Source organism: Pholis gunnellus (genome assembly GCF_910591455.1).
Source record: "Pholis gunnellus genome assembly, chromosome: 5".
NCBI classification, from domain to species: Eukaryota; Metazoa; Chordata; class Actinopteri; order Perciformes; family Pholidae; genus Pholis; species Pholis gunnellus.
The window spans coordinates 27,917,899-27,945,664 of NC_136531.1; the positions used below are offsets into that span (position 1 = coordinate 27,917,899).

Here is a 27,766-nt window from a genome sequence, read left to right on the forward strand (position 1 = left end):
GATCTGATGTAGCACCCGGGACAGTTATTCCACCATATCCTGTGTTTTACACAAACATCTTAACTTTAATTATAATGCAATCAGCATTTGCAAAGTATAATTAAGAAAAACTTTAATTCTGAGGCCATATGTACTCCAAATCCAAGAAAAATACTTCAAATGTATATTTTTTTTAAATCGTCCATCATGTATTTTTAAATTCAATTTTTTTAAAGTTTGTCGCAGTCATTCATTTAAAATGAAATATTCAAAGCCAGGATTTGTATGGCTGCACCATTCCATCAAGTGGAAGCATTCTGTCCTGAATTGTATACTTTTGTCGAAAGCAATTGTGATTTCTGCCTCACAAGAACTCATCACACTAGAACGCTCCCTGTAAACATTTAATCATTGGAAAAAGCCGAAATGTGCTTTACATCAGGTACTGTACCATCAACAAAACCTGTTTCTGAAACGCAGTTATTTTTCTTATAACAAAAAAATATATAAGCATTTTAATAATAAAATAATTAACGTTCTTTTTTATCATCATATACAGATGCACAATTTGACCTCTGCATTAATGACTGAAGCACCAGTTAACAAGTTGAAAAAGTATTCAACATTCAATATTAATAGAATTGTTTTGAAATATTTGACAATATTTTGTTAGAATATTTTAATATGTTTTGGGCACTGATTTGGTTTGGAGATTAGGGTTTGATGTATGTGTTGTGAATTTATATTTTTTTATTTATCTTTTACTTACATACTGCAGTTTGTCTCTTTTATGTGAATCATTTCAATATATTTTGTTAATTTGTTAAATGTAATTTAATATGTAAATGTACATAAATACAATTTAAAAAGGTTAGGCTATCAACTTTCTTTTCTATTATTATCAAAATTATTATTATCACAATAACAATTTTTAACAAAACCTTTGTATAGAAGCAATAATAATTTAACGTGTCATAATAATGAAGCTATTTGTATGTATTATTATTACTTGTAGCAGCAAACGTAAGTTAGTACCGTAGGAGCATAGTAGCAGCACCTGTAGTGTCAGCACTATGTGAACCGACCTGCAGTGTGTGTGTGTGTGTGTGTGTGTGTGTGTGTGTGTGTGTGTGTGTGTGTTGCAGTGTCAGCAGCAGTGGCTGCTGATGCTGATGAAGTGCAGAGGCTCTGGGGCTCAGGAGGCCATCCATCATCTCCATCAAGCTTAAGTGAGGCTCTCTGGACGGGGACGCCACCAGACGACGACCCGGGCCACCGGTCTGAGCTGGACTAAATAAACACCAGCCCCTTCATCATCATCATCATCATCATCATCATCATCCTGAGATCCAACTTGGGTCAACAGCAACAGCAGAGAGAGAGAGCTGGTGGGTTGCATGGTATTGGGTGGTGACATTCTTTTTTCATTAATTTTGAACATCCGACAATCACTCCACCACATCACAAGCTCTGACAGAATTGTATACGTCCTGGGAACATGGCATTGGCATTGAACTTCTTCATTTTCAACAAGAGTGAGCCTTCTTATATTGTATTGCTGTTTTACAACTGTATAGCACTTTGGTAAACTTTTCTTGTTTTTAAATGTACCCTATAAATAAAATAAACTTGAAACTTGAGTCCTCTCGTTTCCTTCTCATCTCTGGTGAGAGTTGCACGTGCTCAGTGCCGACTGGGCACTTGCAAGAAAATGGCAGCAGGTAAGGACAATTATCCTGTAAACCTGGAGGAATCCTGGAGTTTAGTTGGGTGGCGTTAGAGAGGATGTGAGCAGTAGCTAGATTTCTGAACCACTTACCCAACCGGGAGAATGAAAAAAAAACATTAATGTTGAACCCTGGCAGGTCACTGCCTAATTTCATTCAAACATACATTTGGAAAAAATAAATGAGTGAAAGATTTCATATTCAAACCAGTTCATTACAAAAGTGTGTCAATGTAGCGTACTGCTTGTTATGACTGATAAGCTGTGGGTGAACGTCTTGATGTATGACACATAATGAATACTCCTTTGTCTGGTCTGGATGAATAAACATTACATTTGGCCATAAAACACCAATTCAACACCTTTTCTATCACAAATGTGCTTTAACAGTTTAGATCACAGTCACTGGGTTCAGCTCTCATCGACTCACTGAAAAAGACAGATTTGCACATCCCTGAGAGAGATGCTCACAATGACACAGTTGATTGTTGCTCTCACTCTCACTCTCACTCTCACTCTCACTCTCACACTCACACTCACACACTCAATCGCGCAGTCAAGTAGTGCATTCAGTGTGCACACAGTATAATGTAGCTTCATCTTTTTCAGTTAGCAGTGAGTCGACTTACTTTTATTTATGGTGCTAAACTGATAAATTAACAGACAGTTTATTTATACCATTCTTGGAAATTGCTGAATTAATAAGCAATTTAGGTCATAAAAAAATGCCAAAATCACATGAACAACTAAATAAAAAAATCATTAAATTATGTTTTCAGTATTATGTGTGACACAACCAATAGAAATACTACTGATGCTAAAACTGCTGCCACTATTCCATTCTTTCTTCAAGTCAGGTCTGATTCCATTGCAGATATATGGTCAAATGTACACAGGATTAAAAGGAAGTGTCACTTTGTGATACTTTTACCTCTGACGGAGAATGTGACTGTGTGCGTGTGTGCATGGACAGGTCATGCATCTCTGCAATCTCTTCATTTGCAGTACATAAAACACTACCACCCAGGAATAGCTCATTCACACACGCACGCACACACAAACACAGGTCAAGAGCCAAAGGTCATATTGTGTCTGAAGAGGATTTACTCGTTTGGCTGTTTGATCACACACACACACACACACACACACACACACACACACACACACACACACACACACACACACACACACACACACACACACACACACACACACACACACACACACACACACACACACACACACACACACAGAAATAGAATTGCAAAAAGCAGAGTGGCCGGTTCCACATGTGCTGTTGAATGACCTGGACCAGACTAATAGATATTATTCTGTTGGTGTCCTTTTATTATAAAAAGGGATCTGATGATGTAGATATATATTACTTGGTTGTTTATTTGAAGACTTTTTCTTGAATTTCAATGTATTCTCACATTTTTGCTTACATTGGATTCTTTAAAAGTGAAATTAGTATTTACTTTTATTGTATTAAATATCATTATGCTGAAACTTTGCACATCTGTTCTGATGAAACAGTAATATAGCTAAGTTTGATCACAGCCCTCTAACCCACCCAACAGCAGTAGTCTTAAGCATTAACCATTAGCTACAGTCACCATTAATGCTGGGGTGGCCAGACTATGACCCGCAGGCCGCGTGAGTTTTTAAAGATAAACTAGAATATGGCACATTTCTAACGAATTGTGTTGAATGTGATTGCACATCCTACTTTAAACACTCGATGTTGCCTAAATGTAGTAAAATGATCTGTCTTAACCTCTTGGTACAGTAACCGATATTTTTGTACCATCTTAATATTACATTTACAGATTTACATCTTTTGCATCGTAGTCTTTTAAGTGGGGCCTTAGACCATAAGCACAAACAAAAGAATTGGCAATTTCTGCCTGTTTTAACTTTACGTTTATACATATTTACACAAAACATCAAAATATTTCAAGTGGGCAATTATATTACAGATTAAAATGATTCACTTAATTTTAATTCAATTAAGAGCAGCAGATATATAAATACATATTTGGGGACACCAATGAACTTGGACCATGTCAAACAACTGTTTTCGTATATTTTGATAGAAAGCATATTTTGTACGGCACATGGGCTTTTCTGTCTTGAACACTGATCTTCGTGGAGTGTAACTGTTTTAAATTACATATTCGCTACTGTTCAGCCCGTGACTGCATATATTTGTCTGATTGTGGCCCATAATCCAAAAAGTTTGACGGCTGCATTATAATTTTAGAGTTTTATTAACATGGAATCGTTCTCCCAGCATCAGTTTTGAGACCTTATATATTCCTTTGTGTTTTATTAAAAATATAGAAAGCAGAGAATCTTGAAATGTCTGTAATCACTTTCCTCTTCATCTATTTGATTTTTCAAGCTGTACTGTGAGCCATCACCATCATCTAGTGAGGAAGAAGAGCCAGATCAATCACTGAACTAAATGTGCATCACTCAGTGATACAATGAGTGGTGAATGATTCCTGAGTAAGAACTGAACGTCGAGCTGTAGAACTGCAGGTGGTTGAAACGTGTCAGTAAAATCAAACCCAGATTTAATGAGTCAGATAATTGCAACAATTTCTCAGTACATTTTGTCAGTCATAAAGTCTTCTGGTAACCACAAAGAAAAAAAAAACACACACAACAGGAAGTGCATTTCCTTCATAATTTAAAGAAAACAATGAGGTTATAGCTCTAAATCAGAGATAAAGAATCATCAACACTATTAATGTTGTGAGTTTAGCCACGGTCAGATTTACAATCCAATGAAGAGGCTCTTATTATACAGAATTGACCTAGAAAACAAATCAAAAATGAATACATGTTGGTTGGTATTGCAACTAGCTTTCTAGTTCGGGATTTAAAAAACTGCTTCATGTTGTCATTCTGTTGGTTGCTATGGTTACATTCAGTGACACCTCACTGTTGCGGCTACATGCTAGCTGCTGGGACTCGAAGCCACTGGCAGTGACTATTATGCTGCATTGAGGTCTGATGGCACCATTGTTGAACTGATTTCATCATTGTGTCATCAATACGTCCTGATCAAAGTATTTTGATACTTTCCCCTAATGTAATGTCATGTGTGAGTAACCACTTTAATACATTCAATTTCAATCATAATGTGGACAAACGCTCACACGAAATATTAGCTAGTCGGTTCCTACAACACTGTAAATACTACATGACACTTGCTTTTACCTACATGTGCGACAATCAGAATTATTATGAAACCATCCATTTTAACGAATGCAGTCTTTAGGATTTACATGCATGTTCAATCAGTTTTCTCTTTAAAATTCAGGAGTGGACCCGTCATTTGAGTCATGTACAGATAACTTTCTCCACAGCGGAAGAAAGCGCTCATCTGATTTATTAATCAAAGATTTCTTAATCTGAATGCATTTGGAGTTTTAATGAGACCGAAATGAAATAGACTAAGATGAACTCATACACATAACCAACGCCGCTGCCAGGATAATTGGTCTACCAACACCCAACCTCGCAAAGCTTAACAATAAGCATTGCTAGCATTCTAACCTCAACAGAGCAGGAAATCACACAGCCACTCAATCACCAGCTCACCCTCCTGCCTCTGGGTGCTGTAGAGCACTGAGGTGTAGATGGACTCGCTTCGGGTAAAGCCTGATCCCTGCAGCCATGCAATAAACAACAGGCCCCGCTGAATAGACCTGAGTGTGTCCTGTTGTCTGTCATTGTAAGTTGGTACTGTTGAGCTGTTGTATGTACTATTGTCTAACGTGCTGTGGAGAGAAATTTACCTTTGGGGACGAGAAAGTCCAAAGTTTAAAGTCTTTGTGCAGTTTGGTGAATTGGAACACATACAAGCAAACCTCAAAAGAAAAACATAAGAGAGATTAAGGATAGGAATAAGACAGTGTTCTTGCATGAACGTGTCTAAGATGGAAAAAAAACATCATTTAGTATTAGCCACAGAAAAACAGATCTAGTTGAATCTTGACACTTAGACATTCTGGTTGATACCACTGGACAATGCATCAAGGTCATTTGATTTGCCGAATAGCTCTAATGTTACTGGAAATGCTACTAGAGATATTAGTGAGTGGAATTAGCGTCCCCTGTGTCACTTGTCCCACTGGTAAACGTGAAGCTGTTGTCCAAGTGGAAAACAGCAGCACTATCCCGGGATCTGTGAGGGCTGTGTTCCTCCTCCTCCCTCCACCAATCAGTAGTCGCCATCCGTTAGTGCAGTATCAGAGCTCGTCTTCATTGTTCCACAGTGACACGGTTTGAAAGACATTTCAGATGTTTCACACCTTTGATTAAAATCAAATAAGCACAGTCTCTCTCACAGTACAGTGGTGAATTTCATTCCTTTTTCTGGCCTTTATCGTAAGATTTATTGGTTGTTTTGAAAATTGTTAAAATCCATTTCCAGTGTTCCATACTTTCATGTATAGCAACCCAATCACCGGTTCCTATTCTTCAGTGCAGTGTGAGGATCTCTGGGACATCTGGTAGGTGGAACTACGCGGCCACGTGGCCAATCAGGTATATGTTGTCGTAGAGGTGGCCTACAAAGTCATCCGAGACGTTATGTGCCGCTCGGCGAGTGTTCCTGATAAACTCCCTCTTGGACATTTTGTTTTTGACGTGGGGGCTGGTCAGGTCGATGGACAGCAGGATCAGACTGTAGCACAGCACATACACCGCATCTGCAGAGAGATGATAGAGGTCGTTTTTGTTTCTCGCCAGCTTTCACGCAAACTCAGGAGAGTGAGGCTCTAAAGAGGACAGGTCATTTCTGTAGTGTTCAAACTGAGAAGTCAAAGCCCCACTAGAGTCCCATAAAGGCTGGTTTCACTGGTCAGATAGAGAGACTACCCTGTCATGGATTTCAAGCATGTTTAATAAAGTCAGGACCTGAGCCTCATCTCACCTTAAACCCAAATATTACTGAAGAAAGAGCCACAATAAAAGGGGGAGAAAAGGGGCAGTAAAACAAACAAGACTTATTAAATGACATCCTAAGATGATGAATAAGACACATACATCTATACTGTACTATTTATAAATTGCTCTCTAAGGAGTGAAGGGGGAGAACAGCAGTGAAATGAAAGCGCTGACTTGAGAAAGGCAGCCATCCATCCATCTCCAGCCTTGGGCTCGAAACCATTTCACTAATCCTACTAATCATTTGAGGAGGTCCAAAGAGTTAACAGTAACTTAGTCAGGGATTGGTTTCTGACATTAGCCAAGCCCTCAGTTGGTAGATGCACGGTCCAGTGACAATACTGAAGCCAGGGATTACTTGAAAATAAAACCTTGATGGTTTCCCCCTCATTTTGTGGTTGGGCCAATGAGTCAGAAGTAACTTAAAGTCTGAGTTTTTGGCTCGAGTTATGGTCAGGGTAGGTTGGGTACTAATAGTCCGAAGAGGACGTTTCTGAATATTCCGATGACCCCCTAACCTCTCTTGTAACATAAAATCTAAATTACGACCCAAACACCAGAAATATAAATGGAATCACTCTTTGGAATCGACTGAATGTATTGAAGTTCTCCAGAGGATAAAGCCTCTTTCATTTGGGACAGTCCATGAGCTTTCCTCTAGTGCCACCTTCAGGTCAAAGTGTCAATGTACACAACTGTGATGACAGTTTGTGTAGACAGTTGTGTACAAATGGATCGCTTTAGCTTACAACAGCTGTAGTGTCTGAGTATATCTTGGCTACTAAGTAACAAGAAATTGCAGGATAGAAAAGCCAAAAGCATGTGCAATGTAACATAGATCCATTCCGCCCAATTCAAAATAGTTCTATGGTGTGACAACGGTGGAAGGAGATGGAAAATGAATGCAAAGGTATCCCAGTACAAACAGTGATCACAGACCACAAATTAATGTTCACTCATCGTGCCCATCTGAACCCCATTGTCTCATTCAGCCTGCACACCTGGTTTGATGTTATAAAGCAATTTAACTTGTGGATCCAGTTATGAAAACTTAGATGGGTTGCATATGACACAGAATTTAAACCAAATTGTATAGATTCTAGATTCAGGTACTGGACCAACCAATACTGCTTTCTGCACAATAACGGAGAAAAACACATTACACAGTTTTCAGACATTGAAGGAAAAATACAATTTAGAAAAGTATGATTTTTTCAGATATTTACAGTTATGGCAGTACTTTATAAAATAAATTAGGAAACATGAGGTAACTATGGAACCTAATGAAATAATACAATTAATAGTACGAGCATACATTGGCAGCTCAAAATCAGTAATTTTATAACTTTACCAGAGAATTACCACGGGCAGAGGAACTACCACAACATATATCAAGGAGAGATGGGAGAAAGAACTAGAAGATAAAATATGGGTGTAACCGCGTTCTCTACTTCCTGTTCTGTGTATTGTGTGAATTTGGCTGGAAGAACCTTGTTCGTTTCTTTATTACCCCTAAAATGAAGACTTAACCACAATAAACCGTACATGCTATAGAAACTGTGGGGAGGGAAGTGCAAACCACCATCATATCTTCTGGTGCTGCCCCAACATACAAACATTCTGGTAAAACATTTGGAGAACTATGCAGCATATTCTTGGCCAGCAGATCCTATTCACATGCAAGTTACTTTATTTGGGCGATCTACCAGAAGGAATAACAGGAAATGACAGATACCTCCTGAAAATATTAGTGGTAGCAGCAAAAAAAGCAATTACTCGTAAGTGGCTACAAACCGACCCTCCTTCAGTAGAAAATTGGATTGAAATCATTAAAGAAATTCACGCTATGGAAAGACTGACTTTCCTTCTGAGACTAAGAAAAGACACATACATAGCAAGATGGACAAAATGGAGAAAATATTTGTCAGAACAAGGACATTGGCTGGTGACTTGACCTCCATAACCTCATACCGCTTTTCTTTACTCTGTTTAGTGTTGATGCTCATTATCTCTTAAGAAGACAAGTACTCACTTCAAACACGATGCTACTCCATGTGTTTGAATCTAGACTTAAAATATCTAAGTATAACAAAATGTAACAGAAAGTGTCAACAGTTAGTGATAACACATTTATTTTAAAACTCTAAAATGTAAAATGTCAGCAGCAAATATCTTGGTCACAATTTCTAATCTAAATAAATGTTTCTGTTTTTTCAGTTAGGCTTTACATAAGATATGAAATACTTCATGTGTGTACATTTTTAAGATGAATCCTCCCTTAACCTGGAAAATGTTCACTACAACACAACATTGTTCACAATCTGATTACAATGAAACTTACTATACATGCTTCTTAGATCACAATCCTTTGTGGTTAATGCATGGCATTTCCTCTTTAGTCACTCTTTGGCCACCTTATCAAGACTGTCTAATTGACATGAAATCAATCTTCTGCCATCCTCGCATCAACATTTCTATGTTACAGTAAATAGACTTTGAGATCATAGAGATTTGTCAAGATGTTGCTGCACTGTTTACACAGGGTTACCTGTTCCTTTATTATGCCTGGTTGTATTACATAGTGGACAAGGATTGCTTTATGAAAAACGCAGCATAGCTAAGACTCATTTGTCTCATTTGTCTAAACCAGACTTGATTGTAACGTGTTGTTGTCAGGCCTGCTGCGTACTAGTACTAAAAGTCCTCAAGTGGCTCAGAACGCTGCAGCTACAATTTGACCTAAAACTAGACATTTGACCACATTATACCAATCTTAGCTTTCCTACTTCTATCAGATCAGTCTTTAAGGTGCTTCTGAACAACATTCTAAATAGACATGCACCGTCATGAAGTCCGTTAAACATATATTTGTCCCTGTTTCCGGAGTTAAAAAGCAGTCAGCAGGCTGCAGGGTCCATTCCTCTAATAACCTCACTGCTGACATCATGCAGTCCAGCTCTGTCAATTTGAATTCAAACTCATATCTCATCTTGTCTCTTTTGCACTTTCAACTCATTGCTTAACGGGCCAGTGAATATCATTTCTATGTTAACTATGTTTTATTATTGTATAATTATCTGAAACTAAGAATCGTTGTGTTTTCGTTAGCTTAGAATGAGCTTTTCATATCTACATAGGGAGCAGAGCAGGTCCTCTTCACGGAGTCAGCCACATTGCATGGTCATGTTTCTACAGTAGCCGGAACGGAGAAACCAAACTGATTCTAGAGCGGCCCTTTTGTGTTTTTATGTTACCTTGTTTGCCACCGCAGCGCTCCGATATGATTGTGAACCTGTGGTAACATGAGACGCAGAGTGCAAAAAGTAAATACAATCACCTAAAGTATTTTTATTATGGTAACGATGGCCTCTGAGCGAGGCCGTACCATGGTTTTGCACTCAGCGGCTGACGTTATTGCAGTCTTGGAAAGAGAGCAGTGAGCGGAGGGGTATATCTGCTGGTTGCAATCTGCAACCTAACCACTAGATGTCACCAAATCCTACACAGTGGACCTTCAATGATTGATTTCTTCAGATATGTACCTGCTACCATTAGTCTCACTGAAGGTGAATTCGGTGGTAAATTTGCCCATTTGCTATGTAAAGATATAGTGGATTAATGTCTACCTGAGGAGAGAATGAAGTCACTCTTCCTCTGTGTGTGGTTTACTCTTCTCTTTTCCCTTCGGTGTGAATGGTGTGCTTGAATTTTGCCTCTAGTGTGTTTGTGCTTTCTGTCCTTTTATGTCTCCATGGTGGACAGGAGGCCTTGTGGCTCAAGTTCTATCTGCTTAGCACCTGAAGTTGCTTGACTTCATCCTGGATCATATTCTTTACACATGTTTACAATCAATCTAGTGCTGGGCTGTATACCCGTATGATATGAATTTTTTACACACCCTTATACCAGTGCATGGCCGGAACAACTGCTGTCACTCTTCAACAGGCAGCTAGATATATTGTTCGCCGCTAAGAAGGCTACAGTCGGAGCTAGTTGTATTGAGAACTTTATTTATAACACAACAATTAACAACCCACAACTAACTCTCTTTAAAAGGGCAAAACACCACGACACAACAGTCTGTGACACATAAACAATTTGTAACACTAATGATTGTAGATTTATAAAATGTCACCGCCGAAAGGCATGCTGGGTACAGCTCACTAGCTAGCCTGCTAGCACAACAGTCTGCTCTCCCAACAGCTGGGAGAGGCTCCGTCGCTCCAGTAACGTTACATTAAAGAACAGAACAGCGACGCAGGATGAACAAAGACAGACCGGAGATGCACCGATAGAGTTTGACACATATGCAACACTGATTACGTGTAATATGTGTGGTATTTGTTATAAATGTACGTTGGTACATAGAGGGTGATAAGATGCTGTACTTGGAGGGGTTTAGGACCCAGGGGAATGTAGGTGAAGTAAACAGGAAGAGACGAAAGACATGCCACACAAACAGCGTGTAGACCAGAGAATCTCAACTGGTGGGTAGTCGCGACCCGTTTTCAGTGGGTCGCGGGCCTTTGCCTTAAAGCAGCGGAGTTATTCATGCTCCTTTGCAGCATTTACGGCACTTGTTCAGCGGTGCAGGAAAAATACAGGCCAATGCGTTGTAAATCACGTCACGTGATGCAGTTTAGCCAATCAGATAAGGGTATTCTGATACGTTTCCTGACTCCAGTGAGATGTACCCACACCGTGACACAGGGAGGAGAGACAAGGAAAGACATCACAGAGCAGATCTCTTATATATTTTAAAGTGAACATTAAATAACTTGATGGTCTCTTCAAAGAATCAAATGGCTAAAAAGACCACAGTCTTCAACCTGTACACTAAAAACACTGTATTAATAATGTTTGCTTAATAATTAAACCGCACAATAAAATATATATTAAAACACCGTGAACAGAGTCTTACAATATACCGTGAAACACATTTTTTGCCCAGCACTAAATCAATCTAACCTTTTTTTATCCTGATTTCCCATATTGTAAGTTTGCTATATTGACTGAAGTTAAATGATCATGAAATAGTAACAATCGCAAGAAAATTTCTTTAGTTTTTACAGTGAATATTTAGTTGTGACTGACTTGGTTTTATACCAGCATACATTTAGCGTGAAGACACTTTTGTTGTTTGCTATGAAGCACAGTTTCATAAGTCCGCCTAAGACCCATAACTATAACTATTGTGTAAGTATTATTATTATTACCAATAAGCATAGGACCACAACTACAAGCCCTTATAGTTAACATACAGTATGTGCTCAGTATTTATGTCTGTGTGTGTGTGTGTGTGTGTGTGTGTGTGTGTGTGTGTGTGTACTAACCAGCACTGAGGCCCAGCTCTCGGACAAGGACAGGGTTACAGGTACAAAACCTGTGGCTGAACTTGGTGATGAGGGTCTCCAGATACTCTCCTCTCTCCTCTGGTGCGTGGATGTGTCTGAAGAAGTCCCGCAGAGCGTTGGGGAGGAACTGGTTGCTGAAGTTATGGAGGGTCACCAACTCGTCCAGGACGTCCCGCCTGCACATCCATAGACACACACAAATACACACCAAATGGCATGATGGGACATTTTTATTTGTACACAGGTAATGAAAGTTACTGAATTATCAGATTTCAAAGACGAGGGGCACCAATAATGTATATTTCATATTATAGCAGACACATTAGATAACCAGAAAAATAATAATCTAAAATCATACATCTAATTATTTTAGGGCATGGTTAAAGGCAACACAGAAGAATCGCACAAAAGAGCAAGTATCACGTGTTGTTGTGGAAGTCTAGTGATGACATTTCTGGGTATTCTGTGTGGTTCTGTGTTAACCTCTCATCCAGGTAAATCCTCAGCATCTTCCAGTGGAGCCGTCTGGTGTAGAAGATGAACTTAGCCAGCTCTGTTGGATGATCCACTAGTATACCTTTAGACATGAAATAATTGATGCCCTACACACACACACACACAAGAGAGTGAGAGAATCATATCTTGTGAATGCAGATCTAACAGTCTTAATTCATCCACACACACACACACTTTGTTGATGTCATCATTCTGAGCCTCTGATGTTTCACTTTTCTCTCACTTCAACTTCAAACATCATTTAGTCGCGACATCACTGTTCCACACATCGACATGTGCTCACACTCAACACACACTGCAGAAGCTGTCATGTGTTACCTCCTGTGCATTAGCATTGAATGTCAGGCAGCCTTCATCTAGTTGTAAGTAGAGTCTTCTATATGAGAAACCAGCAGGTAGTCTTCTGTTGTAGATGGAGCAGTGTCCCCATGTGGACTTACACAGCCTGATGGATCGACACATGTGGGTTAAAGGATAGAAACAGATAAAAAACAACATATTAGAACTTTACTGCATACATGTGGTGAAAAATGAAAAGCTGTCTGGTAAGTTGACAGAAAACAACTGACAGCAGTTGACAAAACAAGTTTTTACTACCTTGAACTTTCTCCTCAAAGTCTATCTGTCATCATTTCTTTTGTATGTCAGTGTGGCAGATCACACAATGCAGTTCAGAGATAGACACTATTCATTTAAAGTACTGGCCCATTGGGTCACCAAACCCCTACATTTGGTGGCCAAAGTATATTTTTGGTGGGCCAAAAAATGCATGTAAAACAATACAGCCTTTCTTAACTGTGACAATGAAAAGACATTAACAGAATGGAAATACACACTAATCTGTTTAAACTGAAAACTCAGTGTCTTAGCTCCGAGCCCTCTTTTCCCTTAACCTGTATTTAGACAGGTAAGCTTATTGAGACACGCACCCCTGCCATAGATATTCGTCGCTTCCCAGGTCCTGCCACACACAGCCAGCCAGGCACAGGTCAGTAGCATTCAGGTATGACAGGATGGTGATGCCTAATTCAGGTGGCAACATCTCCAAATCTATAAAACCATGTTGTTCCTTACCTACAGTAACAGAGAAAACAGATCAGTCAACTGTTTTACACGTCCGTCTCGAAGTCAACAGGTTTTTGAATGGGTTTTTAGTGAGATGCCTGGTCTGTCTTCAACACAAGCTTAAGAGATTTTAACGTTTTCTTCTACAACATAAAATACGTCAGTAAATATCCCACAAAAAAATGTTGAAGCTTTTACGTGTCTTAAAAAAGACAGTTGCTAACAAGTGGCTAAATGAGACTACAGAGGTTGTCGGGGACATTAAAAGTCATCACGCCGAACACGGAAAGTCATCTACTCACTAGTCAGCCTCTACAGCCTCTTGTCTGTATACTCACACTTATGTGACGGTGGTGTAGTTTGTTTATAGCATAACGTTACCTTGTGAACAAAACGTCTAAGTATTGACAACATCAAACAGAGTTTATTTTCTGCAATAATCCAAAACGCAATGGAAAAATCACATTGGCTGTTTGTCGAGAAAACGAGTGCAATGCTAATTCCGGATTGGCCAACAAAAATACCTTATCCCTGCAGCCTTCTTTTGCTGATAGAGGACAGTAATATTCCATTTCCCAACCCTAAAATGAATTAAAGAGCAGTGCAGAGCTTTTCACAAATAAAAAAGGTAGAAGGAGGTAGGACAAGCGCTCAAAGAGATTGACTGCTTTGTTGCCTCATGACTTCTGTTGAACACACCGCAAAAATAAGCAGCTCTCTCTTATTGGCTGCCTTAAAAGTCCGACGCATTTCACAGTTGTAAATGTAAACATTCCAGATGTGTTCCAGTTTAGTTCCTGTTACAGTGTATGTGAATGACATAAACTGACAGGAAGTAGACCTGGTCCCATTGAAACACTCTATTCAATATGTGGACGGACTCATTGCAAAAAGCACAGGTGACGGTTGGCTACTCATGGCCCGTATCATACTGAAAAATTAAGAATAGAGACTCCTGTCCTGTGCCTTGGTGGAAATGTTGAATTTGGTTTAGATTTAATCTAATCAACCACTGCAAGAGTAGAAATATTGCTTGCACTAAACTTGCATTCCATAAGACTAAGATCCTTTTAGTAGTTTTTCAAGCCTAATCCTAATGTACTAACTGGTGTTAAAGCCCTTAACTCACCTCAATGAAATCAAATGAAGGCAGCAAAAATGCATGAATCTTGTTGGATTATCTATCTCTGTTTGGAATGTATCACTCTGTACGTGATTCAATGGAAGTGATGGCTTCTTCTGTAGGTGGGCAACCGATCCCTGTTATTTCTAACTATGCTGACTGTATACACACACCATCATAAATAATGGAAAGGAGAGGGGCAACCAAAGATCTGTGAAAACATTCAAAATGCATAATAAGAGCGAGTGTTAGTAGCTAGAGTGTGTTCGTACCTCCCATGCGTGTTCTCAGCAGATGATAGATGTCGGGGCCATAACACGGCTGAGGAGCTCTTTTCTGGGGGTCTCCATCTCTCCCTAAAAGAAGATACATTCATGTTTCTATTATTATTCCATCACTTTCATGACTTGCTTACTGCTATTTAGCATGACAGAGAAGCAGGAGACTATCCCAACATGCATTGTGGTTTAAGACTGACCAGACAGACTGAGTTTTTGTCATCATTTAACTTGATCTACCTTATGAACCATCCCGACCCCTTAGGTCATCTGGACCGGTCTACTTCCTGTTCCCAGAGTCAGAACTAAACATGGAGAAGCAGCGTTCAGTTGTTCTGCTCCACATTTCTGGAACAAAGTCCCAGAAAGCCACAGGTCTGCTGAGACCCTCAGCTCCTTTAAATCAAGATTCAAGACTTTCCTGTTTGCTGCTGCCTTTAATTGAACCACATTCAAGGATATTAATCAATTTCTGCATTTCTGCATTTTATTACTGTATTTTATTTCTTAAACTGTACTGCAACTTTTATTCTATTTTTAGCTTTTTAATGTTTCTACGAATGTTCTTAATTGTTTTTAAATCTCCTTTTCTTTTGCCTTATGTTTTGATGCTTTTATGTGAAGCACTTGTTGTTGAAATGTGCTGTAGAAATAAACTTGCCTTGCCTTACCTTGATCAATAGATAAATTCAGTCTGATTTATTATCTTTCGCGCTTTTTTATTCTTACAGTTTTGTTAATATTATGTTCATACAGTATGGTTTTACTGGTGTCTTTCTTCACAATGTACAGTATTTACGTTTAGTTTATTGTGTAAATTGTAGAACCCTGAAAATGTGACTCTCATTATAGTGTATATGTATGAAATGAGGTGCTCGTTGAATTTCAGATGAATGAAAGTAGTGAGTTTTTTGCTCTACTCGCCTCCTTTGAGTAAAACGTTTGCATTTTTGCCAACATGGAACATGACTTACTGTAAGCCACTACAAGAGATTACACTTCAAGGCTTTTGTTTGCAAAATCCACGGGGCATAGCAACAAGAAAGAGACACATTGCTCGGGGCAAAACAATTACAAGAAAAACAGCTTTGAGAAACACCGGAGCAAGAATGACAGGTGGGGTCAGATTTATAGCACACACAAGGATGAAAGTATTGGAATCCTGGAAACAGAAAACTAGTAAGAGTACGGCTGATGGAGACCAAGCTAATGAGGTGGATGTAACTCTGTAACACTAACCACTGATGAAAACCACTTGTTATTGCTAGTTGTTATTTGGATAGTGATAGATAAACATCCAGTGTATTTTATCCACTTCATTTAAAGAATTACTCTCACTTTTGGCAGTAAACTGAAGCTTGATGCGACATGACATGGTGCATGTCATTTTCAGCAATGATTCTGCACAGATTGAGTTAGATTTATTTCATCGTCTGTCAATTTGAAACTGTGTTGGTTCTTTTAAATGTCTTAAGAACTTTTATAAAGGTACACAATGACGTCTGACTCTGATTTACCTGCCCTTATTCTTTTTTTGGTGTCTGGTGGAATTACTGAAGGAATACACCAACAGTGATTATATTTTTTTTAAAATAACACAATCGTTAGGTTCAAAAAGTCTAGTCAAACAATTAAATAAATCCATATTCTTTATTTTATTAACATTAGAGGTACATAACATAAACTTAAAAAAAATAATGATATTTAAGTTGGTGCTTGCTGTGCGAATATTGAGTTGAATGTGTATTTATACAGACTGAAACCCAGAACCTTAAATAAATATACAAATAAACCTTAATAACAAACTCATATTGTATCGGAAATTAAACACAAACTTTGTGATAGCAGCAGTCACGCACAAACTTTAAAATCCTCAGCCAAAAGTAATTAGTTAAGAAATGTGAGGATTACCTTGCTCTTGTCCTTGTCCTCCTCCTCCTCCTCCTCCTCCTCCTCCTCCTCCTCCTCCTCCTCCTCCTCGGTCAGCCAGTCGGTCTGCAAGCTCTTCCTGAAGCTGCAGCTGTTGTCTGGGAGGCAGCCTCCACAGTGCTTGACCCATCTATATGGCAGCGCAGTAACACAGTACAAGCTGGTCACTTGGATGATGATATAATATAACAATATGCTGTAACACAGCTGACCCACGTGTATGGTAATAAGTGACACACTGTGCCTGCACACTCGTTCTCATTTATACCTCACAGGAGTACTGCTCATGATCAAAGGGTATACTGTGAGCAGCACATTGGACAACTGCTCGTACAGCAGTATGTTTACATGCAATAATCTGCTCATATTTGTGATGATCTATTTCAATATCCCATTTATGTATTGTGCATAAACAATATGTGGTTACATACATCTGACTAAACTAGTTGTGGTTTTCCAAAAGTCAACATCTTATCTATGTGTATGTCAGTGAGTTACTAATTAGGCAGGAAAACAATTAATATAACCTGTTATGATCTTCCATTACTGGCAACCTAATGGAGCAGGCAACTCCACAAGACAGTGTGAAAATCAGTTCAGGGAAAAAAATCCAGAAACACTTTGATTGAAGATGATCACAAATAAGATACGACTCACTCATATAAGAATACCATATGCCCACTGTACTTCAAACAACATGTAGTAACCACTGGGCGGAATGCTTCTCAGATTGTTACAATACATTGTCTCGTATCATATCATTCCGAATATCCACTAGTGAATCAAATAATGCACCACTAGTTATATACAAAATCTTCCCAACAATCTGGTGTTGACAACGGGAATGATATAATGTGTTATTATCATTTCCTCAGGTTAATTTGTTCGCACTGCTTGTCTTTCATGTTAAAGCATATGTGCTGCTGAAAAACACTAAAAACTGGTAAAACCAGACTGTTCCATGTAAGTCTCAATTCTTAGCAGTGTACAGTGATACAGTTTGATAGACTCAATCATGCCTATGATAGTATCTTCTTCAATAAAATACAGCTACCATTCAACAAAGTCAGATTATATTTGGGTCAGCTACAGCTATTTTATAATTCAATGCATAATGTTTTACAACTGCTTATTCACTTCATTATATTATGAAAACAATAATCAATGAACTAAGTGATCATCTATGAGGGCATGCTATATATTGCATTCTATAGTTTCCTGTGTTAGACAATATTTCAGAGTTCTTACAATTAAGAATGCATGTAACCCTTCTGACACCTCCTCAGCACCTACTTAGAGCATTGTCACAACTCTGTGCTGATGAACTTCAGAATAGAAACAAAGCAGCAATGCACTGCCGGACGGTCCTTCTTTAGCATTAAACTGCCCACACTTCTTTCCTCTCAGCCTGTCTAACGTCAGCTGTGTTGCATAAACAAATCCATTACACTGTTGTAAACATCAACGTTGGAAGTTCGAGCAAGCAAGGTAGTCTGACCTTCAGTCCCGCCTTCCCTTCTATATCATTGGTCACACATATCACAACAGCGTTCAAAATGGAAGGTCAATGGCTGAATTAGCTTTCACTCACAATCTGATCTTATAAATCCCCGAGTTAGCTTACAAAGCTAGTTTAAGTTGACGAAGACACTGCCGACCCAAACAGATTGATTTTGCTGCACTAGGACGTTGGCCCCATTTATTTTTAAAGCATGGTGCAGTATTTCCTAATGAGTACGATACAGTAACCCTGAACTACTTACCTGAGTTTAGTAATTCCTCTGACAACCCGACCGGCACACAAGTACAGCTGGAAATAGGGTGTCCTTGCTATCCAACGTATCCAGTTGTCATGTCACTTAGCAAAATACAATTACAAATAAAGCAGTTGCTCCCGTGCTCAGGAGGAACCTTTCATGTCGTTGTTCTACCACTACCATCCTCTGTTTTCTCACTCCTCCTCCTCCTGTGCCATCTGCCCCGGTCATCACAGAAACTGATGAACTGAAGGAAAATTAAGACTTTCACAGTGAGTCAACATCATTCGTTTTCTTTGTGAATACGCGCTGCCTATGACAAATTAATAAACTAACCTCAACGGGGGAAAAGCAGAGAACAGTGTGCGTACAGTTTACGTCTCTGACGTCAACCTGCGTGCAACAGCCAATCATATTTCGTGCTGTTGATCACCCGGTAGAAACAAAACGACTGTTCCTTCGTTTCCCCAGACGGGACGAAATAGAACTTAGCTAGGCAACACTAGAAGACTGCAGCGAGCTCATTGAAATTAAGACACTGTCGTTTGCATATTCAAACACAACGTAAAGGTTGTCGTTAGTGTCTAATTTTGCGTCGACCGTATTTGTGTTGCCACAACACAAACTAACTCCAGTTAGCCGTTTAGTTTGGCGCGTCTCTCTCTTTGTTACAGATGATGCAGTCCACTGGAGATGTGCAAGGATGTCTTCGTAAACTGGAAACTCTCCTGCGGGCGATAAAGTACCCAGGATATGTCGACTACAACGGGTAACAAAACAACACATATCTGCCTGACGGACGCTTTATAGAAGCACAGCAACTCCAACGTACATAAAGGTTTCTAGTGCTAGAAGCCCACATAAAAGCACACGTTAATATTTAACTAACTAGCCTGGCGTGACATGTAGCATTAACGTAGTCAGTAGGAAGCTAACGCTAGTGGTAGCGGCAGTCAGCAAGTTTAGCTAACGTTAACCGCTTACCGTGTTGTCAAACGGAATATGAAAGATGTAACTGTTACATTTCTAACAGTTAAATAATACCGATGCAGTTTACAGTCGGGGACAACTAAAACATTTACATTTTCTTACTATGCTTAACGTTACGTGTAAGACTTTATCTGCTGTTTGGTTCAAACAAACACCAGTATGTGATGGCCTCTGCCTCAGCTGGTGTAATCTGCAAATGTTAATGAATGACCTACCTCGTTAGTCTCTAGGTGTTCATTGGCCACCATTCAAACACAGCAATGGTTATGAAATGTGAGAGCTGGCTGGCATTGTTTATGTTTCAAGATCTGATACACAACTTTTTACATGTGCACCAAACCATTATGAGCATAACACTTCCATGTAATAAACATCAGAACCATGTGTTGAAAATGTAAACTGTGAGTTGACATAAACAAATGCAGAGTGTGTTCAGATAAATATGTATTTGAACATAGAGTCTATGTCAATGCATATGTCTGTCTACACACATGATGTTTCTGAGCAGCATTACTTGATAGACTGTATGTTTGGTCATCTAGTCCAGATTAATTCAGATCAATAATAATGAATTCATAATTACCTTTCCACATAGAAATAATTGTATATAAATCATCAGTACATCACTGTTTAATTGCCAATGAGTTTATATTCACTTCATTAAGCAAAATATGTCTGTTGACTTTGCCAACTATGGTCTAATACAATTCTGGCACCATAAAGCAATGAAATGTGTTCGTCACTTTTTGCCAAAACACAACTGTGTATGAACTTGATTTTAGGATGAGTTGTGACAACTGCAGAATTTTTAGCAGCGTGGACTTTACATATCAGATTATCTCTGTCCTCATTTGCAGTTTTTCTCACAGTTTAGCACGTTGTTCTTTGTTTCTCCACCAGCCTTTCCAAAGGAGATCCCTCTGCTTTTCTACCAATTGTGAGCTTCACCCTCACCTCCTTCTCGCCACCTTTTGCTAAGCAGCTAATGGAGGCTGGACTGGAGCTGACTGGCAAAACTGACCTCCGATTCACTGACACTCTTTATAAGGTAACACATACACACATTCTGAGCACTGTGTTTTCACAGATGCAGCTTTGCAAAATGTTGTCAAGTTTCTCAATTCCCATTCGTCTATATTTTGGGCTATATAAATTGATTTGAATTGAACAGTGGATTTTTATTTTATACTCAAAATTCTTCCTGTCGTCCGTTCCACTATGAGTGTGTGTGTAGGTGCTGAGAGATATCTTCCACTATAAACCCATACTGACCAAGCAGCAGTTCCTCCAGTGCGGTTTCTCTCAAAGGAAAATCTCTGTCATCTGTGACATCATTAACTTGGTCCTGAAGAAACACAACCAGCTGAAAAAGGTACAGAACTTTGTAATGGTTTATTTGTATCTACATGTGTGTCTATGTGCGTCTTGAAAGCAGATTGCATAATCCGCAAGTGTAATTGGTAACATTAAAGGCAGCAATGCCGTCTGCCTTCTTTTATAGATTAATCTGAGATTTTGGATCATAAATTCATCAGTTCTGCTTGGTGACACCAAACTATTGAAGAAAACTTCTTTCAAATAAGCTTTCATCCAATTGATTTTATGATTTTAAAGAGCTGGTACTTAAAATTTCTCACAAAATGATGGGTTGCATAATTAAGAATGCTGCTTTGTGGAGACAGTGTCAATTCTGATGTTATTAATTTAAGCTACACATCCAGACGTGGTACCTTTTTCTGATTTGCATATTTATTTAAAACAAATGCAATACAACAATGAGGCCCGTGGATTGATGGAATAAACACCTATTACGAAGACGGACCTGCCACTTAAATGAGAGAGCTTCACTGCCACTACTGTTTTTTGAGGCATAAATAGAGCATTTGCCCAAAGTTGGATGACAGATGTGGTCCAGCTTAGTTGGCTGGACTGGTAGCTCTGGATTAAAATTGTAATGATCATCGGGGTAATGAAAGTTTCTTTTCACTAAGCTACAGATGGCCTGCGTGTTCCAGTCACACTACCAGGGGACAGCCACGCACAGCCATAAAGTGTAGCAGTAACTCAATCCCCGAGACCTAAAACAAATCATTGGACTGCTACTATCTGTGCGGTGACAGTAGGGAAGTTTAGAGGTTAACAAGACAACGGTCATTCGACAAACAGCAACTCTGTAACATAACCAATGGGATTGTGTGTTTATGTGCGATGTAGCCAAGAGTAAGATGTCCTGCCTCACACAAGGATGACCGAGGAGAAGCTCATCCAACACTAACTGATGCAGACACTGTAAGTATCGTGTAAAGATACCGGCACACACTCTGACCTTACAAGCCCAAAACTGTATTTTCCGTCGACACATCAACACTGACCACAGAGTTCAGTGTTGATGTATCGAAAATATATATTTTCCCTTTTGACTTGTTTCATTTGAGGAACAGAGCAGGTGTATACCCATACAAAATAGACAATTATGTATATTCTGTACAATTTAATAAAACAAAAGGCAGCTTTCTTGACAGTACAGATACCTAGTTAAAAAGCCAATTACCTAAAGACAAAACAAATTAGTTGTCGATTATGAATGGATCCGTTCTTGGGTAGTTTTGTTTTTGTAAATGCAATAAGCTGTTCATCAGGCATAAGTTGTGAGAGCATTGAATGCGCTTGTCAGAGGGTGTGTTTTGTTACAGAGAAACAATTCATACTTTTAAATCTAAATGAATGTCACTGAAATATACAGAACATTAGCAAGGATGTCAAGTGGTAAATGAGCAGCAATCAGCAGGTAGGGGGTGATATTTACAGAAAGGTGTGATGTGTCAAATGAATGAAGAAATATGCACTAGGACCTTCTCTTCAGTTAAATACTATTGTGTTTTTATGTGTTTAAGGTGTCCGAGAGGCCATTTGTTGTGAATCACGTAGAAAATTCCTCTACTATTCCTAAAAACTCCTCTTCTGTGGAAGAATTCTCCTCCAATGATGTAACCTGTACCTCTCGTAATGACGTGTACTCCTCCAATTCTCCTGGAAATGGGATCACAGAGCTGGCAGGACATGAGGAGGACAAGGATAACATTCTTTACGTAAGCATTTATTTAACCAGTACAGAGACTAAAGCCGGGCTCTGACTACAGGAGTTTTAAAATCATGACACGCATAAGAAGAATCTTCACAAATGTTCTTCTCTCTAATCTCAAACATGCACACACTTCGAGATTTGAAGATTTGTAATGGCACATCACAGACTACAGGGTATTATTAAGATTTTTGTGCCAGAGGGAGCAACAAACCACCTCACGCGATCCAATGGGGAAGCAGATGTAAACAAAACTGGCCTGATGTGGTTCTACAACTTGCTGTAGAAATTCTTTGCAGTGAGAAACGACAAAAGCAGAAGGCTAAAAGAGTCTGGATGAGAAAAAGAATGGGGAAACGTGGTCAACACGGGTTCTTCAGTGAGAACCGGAGGTGGGATTTTAAGTGTCCGTTTTAATGTCTGTCAACAGTGGTATGCTAGCTAACGTTATCCTCAAGAGCTAGCAAGTTTACCGTTGCATGGAAACACCATCAGCTGCCACGGCTCGTCTCTCATTGGCTATTATGGTTATTATTATTTCCGTTTGGAAATTAGTGAGGCTGCGAATGGTTCAGAAGGATTAAGATTAGATCTGTAGTCACATTAACAGATTATCTGTGCCGAACATCAGTAGGGCTGCAAATCCGGTAACTAACGATTAGTTACCGGATTTTCCCTCCAATTGTCGGGGGGTGATTCAGGGTTGAATTGGCCCTAAACTCCTGTAGTCTGAACCCATCTTTAAGCAAACGCAACCTTCGAGTGGTCACGTTGTTCTCATGGGAGAAGCTACAATGCTGGGGTTTGAGTTCTGTTCCGGAACCTTGAAAGGCCTACAGTTCTGAGGACCACTGGATCAACCACACATCTTTGCAGAGGAGTTGGAACACGTGTAATGTAACTGTGTTTACTGTGTGTCAGTCATCAGAGGTCGAGGGAAGGCTCTCAGCTTTGGAAGCTCAGCTAGGGAGTCTTCTGTCTGGGATGGTCAGGCTCAATATCCTGGAGAAACGCCTGGAGAAACTTGACAAACAGAGAATCACAGACAAGGTTGATATGACTTTCTTTACTCTACATCTTTAATATTTTCTTTATTTGACAGGCAGCAAGAAAAGTGGGTAGCTCAAGTCAATCAATCTGTTTGGTTCATACAGGACTCAAGCTCAAGGAATTCCCGTTGGCCCTTAGCCCCAGAAAATAGGATTGGGAAGGAAACTTTATTTGGGATAAGACTTGAAAGAAAAATACCCTGCTACGTTACAATGAACAGAAATTAAGGAAACGATAGAGATTATGGCCAAAAGTGGCCATAGGTGTGAAACCTCTCTCCAGAGCTACTGATTATTGAAACTCGGACCGGAGAGAGCAGAGCAACATCTTCACCAAGCAACACACCTCCGCTTAACAAATGCAGGCAAGCCTAATACAAGCAGTTATCAAAGTCATTCTACTGGACACTTTTTGAGATAAATGTAAATAAATAGCCAAATTGAAATCAATATAACAATAGCATGTGATGAAAAAAGAAATATGCTAGCTGCCTGTGTAGACTACGTTCCATAGCACCCGCCTCGATATGTGCAGCCAGCCAGCCCAGGAGGTACGATTTTAAGATAAGATATACTTTATTGTCCCCAAGGGGGAACATTGCTTGGGCAGTAGGGCTGTACACCGCTGCAATCCTCTCAAAACAATACATAGCCAAAAGACAAGGTAGAAAAACATGTCAAATGGTGGCCATGCCCTGATAGATCCAAATAACTAAATAAATAGGCACCATAAAACAGGTAAGAATCGTGAAAGACGTGAGACCGAATACATGAAACCACATAAAACAGTGCCTCCTTCCTGTGAACCACAAAAACAAGGATTGACCTGTTTTCTTCATTGTGAATATTGTTATTCATTAAGAAAAACTTAAAATTGAAATGTGGCTATAACTCTCATTATGCCACCCTTGATGCCCGTTTTTATAAAAGCAATAGCTCACTTCAGCCTGTGATACGTTGTGATTGTATATTATATTGTTGTAACATACCATTGCAGCCACCTTTTCTATTTACCATGTTCTACTCCAGAATGAAGAAGTCATCACTATATCCAGAGAGAGCTGGGAAAATGTGATGAGCAGAGTTCTGTTATTGGAGACTAAACTAGATCTGAGCAATATACAGGTAGTGTACATGCTGTGACATTTCATTTGAATCTCCTCCTAGAATGTTACACTGAATTTCTGGTTTTGTGGTCTGTTTCTGCTTGTTAATGTGTTTATTTTACTAAACAAGCCTTTTCACATGACAATGGTGGGTTGTAACAAATTGCTAATCAAAGCTAATGCCCTGTAATGTAATGTATACACTACAAGATGAAAACCCTGAAGACAGGTCGTTGTTTGGAGGGCTACAAGACAGAATTATTGGATTTTATCTGGAAAAGGTCAAATAGCCTGTCGTAATGAACACTAGAATGTGACCATGATCAATACTGTAATAAAGTGAAGTCAGTCAGTCATATTGATGTATCAGGAACATAGCTGTTCAGTTGCATCAAACATCTCACGGTTGCCGAGACGGTGAGGTAAGCATGTGCATCTGAATAGACTGGTACATGAAGAACTTCAGTCTCATGATGCTCCATCTTCACTCAGTCAAGGACAGGGGGTTGATGACGGAAGGTCACTGCACTTACCAGATTACAACTGTTAAATCTGTTCGTAGTGGGAAACTTAAATAGGTTAAACTGTGGTGTTGGTCTCCTTCAGAGGTGGTTAAACTGTGATTAGCTTGAAACTAGCACTATACCAGTTTTCAGATGAATCCTTGACTAAGCACATTTTTAAAATGACTTTTGCTTTCTCGTCTCTTTATCTTAGTTAAGTGTCCCGCTGCCATGTCAGTCATCTGCCTCGTCCTCTTCTTGCACCATGTCTGATTCTTCAAAGGTGAGACAGCAAAGGACTCATCTTGCTGTCACGATGGATACAAAAAAAGATTAGATTTCAGTCATTAGGTCATTATATTATTTTATTTTATTTTATATCAAACAAGTAATATACTGTAGCCACAACATTGAGGAAAGCTTTGTTTTCTTGTCTGTCCTGTTTCTTCTTCCAGGAGGACCTCAAAGACAGACTAGAGAGGATCACCAGCATGTAAGTTCTCCAGACTTCACTGAAAAGGAGTTCACATTCACCACCTCCTGGTTGGGAAATCAGTCTGCTCCCTGATTTTCAATCATTTAAGTTGTTTGTTTTTAGCTTTCCCTTTTTCTCTTTTAAATTGTGGACACAACTTAAGCTCCAAATCCGGCTAACCTTGTTAGCTGTGCCCTCCAACAAAACGACAAAGTTAGCTGTGTTTAAGATCTGTTAGCTTTCACACAGGGGATTTTAAGTTATTGATCTTTTTGCTGTATCCATCCTGCTTTGATAATAGCAGCACCAGTTTCCCCTCCAACCTTGAATCTTATGAATGTTTTTTTGATCTAGTTGGTTTATCAGATTAATAATTAAATCATTTTTACAATTTGTGTGTTTGTGTATGTCTGAACATTTTAGGTTGAAGAGCACCTCCAGTCTGCTGAAGAATACGGAATCTTCCACAACACTGCAAATTAATTATGACAAATATTCATCACTTTAGTTTGGGTTCATTGAAATAGTTTACTTTTCTATTGTTTTGGCATTGTCAATGTTCCTAATTTAACCTAATTATCACCATTATCTGCCTGTCAGCTTGCTTTGTATTTTTCCTAGCAAGCTATCTGAACTTCAGACAAGAGAATCTACTGTTGGAGCTTTTAACTCCAGTCTTACGGGCAATGACTGAATGAATGTCCAGGAATAAAGGCCTCGGCTGATGAGAGCAGTCAATGATTTTCTAATTATCACAAATAAATGCACAAATGTTAAAACTGAAGGTGCTTGTTTGAAGTTTTTCATTTAGTGAAATTGGTAACTCATTTCTCAATATTGTGTTCACTTTTTTTCACAACTCACACAGTCAGCCCAACAGAAGTCAATGTTATCTATACTGTGGATCACTTTTCATTGCTTTGACAATGAACACACAAAATCTTTCAAGGCTCATAAACCAAAAAGTAACCAGAAACTACCAATAACGACTTTGTAGACCCCTTGTAAGCAAAGCCAACTCATTGACAGCAAGTGAGGAGATGAACATAAAGAGACCATAGTCGGCAGTGGTCTAGGCTGCATATTGTCACATTGAAGGACTGCCTACTCGACACACGTGTGTCGCAATAAAAGCTCCAGGCGTACACTCTGCAGCTCAACAAAATAGCTTAATATATAGTTATAGCGGATTGCTTGTCTATGTTTTGGTTCTGCATCCTCTGAACGTGAGTTCATCAGAAATCAAGAACGCGGTAAGCTTCGTGTTTCAACTGTTTCACTGCTGACAAAGAATGAATCTTGTAAGGCCCTGATCAGACGGAGCATGTTTAAGCAGCCTGGGGCAGCTTTTTGTTATTAGGTCAAACAGATGGGTGCATGCACATGTTTACTTCCGGAAAACACTGCTTTTAAACTATTCTACTGTTGAATGTGAATTATGTCATAATTAGGGCCCGAGCCACCGACAACGTCGGGCCAGCGAAGGCCCTATTGTGTTTCTAAGGGTTATTATTTTTATTCTGATTTTTATTTGCAAACATTGAGCGCATATTTGGAGTATTTCCCATACCCCAAAACTCACCAAATTTTGCAGACTTGTCAGGTCTGGTGAAAATAGCCATCTGACATAGGTTGCATATTTGTGTGTAAAAAAATGGCTCTCTAGCGCCCCCTACAAGGCGGCCCGGCGACGCCCCTTGGCCAGTTTGTCCGATTGACTTGAAAATCAACACGCATGTCCTAATCCGCTAGATCTAAAAAAAAGCCTCTCAGACCTCTAAGCTCCGCCTACTTAGATTTTCCGCTCCTCCTACACGCTGGCTCCTATTGCTACCAAAATTGCTGTGGATCATTAGTGGATGTAGATCACTC

At 39.3% G+C, this 27,766-nt stretch overlaps 2 protein-coding genes across 2 annotated transcripts; one reads left to right on the forward strand and one right to left on the reverse strand.

The window, feature by feature from the left end:
• Nucleotides 1-4,267: 4,267 nt before the first annotated feature.
• Nucleotides 4,268-19,019, reverse strand: fbxo8 (F-box protein 8). The gene is made up of 8 exons (XM_079159444.1): nt 18,696-19,019; nt 16,915-17,062; nt 14,998-15,081; nt 13,467-13,611; nt 12,856-12,982; nt 12,505-12,623; nt 12,001-12,197; nt 4,268-6,429 (listed from the first exon to the last, which is right to left on the reverse strand). The coding sequence occupies exons 2-8, from the start codon at nt 17,060-17,062 to the stop codon at nt 6,242-6,244; spliced, it is 1,008 nt and encodes a 335-aa protein (XP_079015570.1). The 5' UTR covers nt 18,696-19,019; the 3' UTR covers nt 4,268-6,241.
• Nucleotides 19,020-19,130: 111 nt separating this feature from the next.
• cep44 (centrosomal protein 44) lies at nt 19,131-26,598 on the forward strand. The gene is made up of 10 exons (XM_079159749.1): nt 19,131-19,458; nt 20,580-20,727; nt 20,914-21,051; nt 21,894-21,968; nt 22,574-22,768; nt 23,683-23,811; nt 24,840-24,935; nt 25,634-25,702; nt 25,875-25,912; nt 26,318-26,598. The coding sequence occupies exons 1-10, from the start codon at nt 19,364-19,366 to the stop codon at nt 26,400-26,402; spliced, it is 1,068 nt and encodes a 355-aa protein (XP_079015875.1). The 5' UTR covers nt 19,131-19,363; the 3' UTR covers nt 26,403-26,598.
• Nucleotides 26,599-27,766: the final 1,168 nt, after the last annotated feature.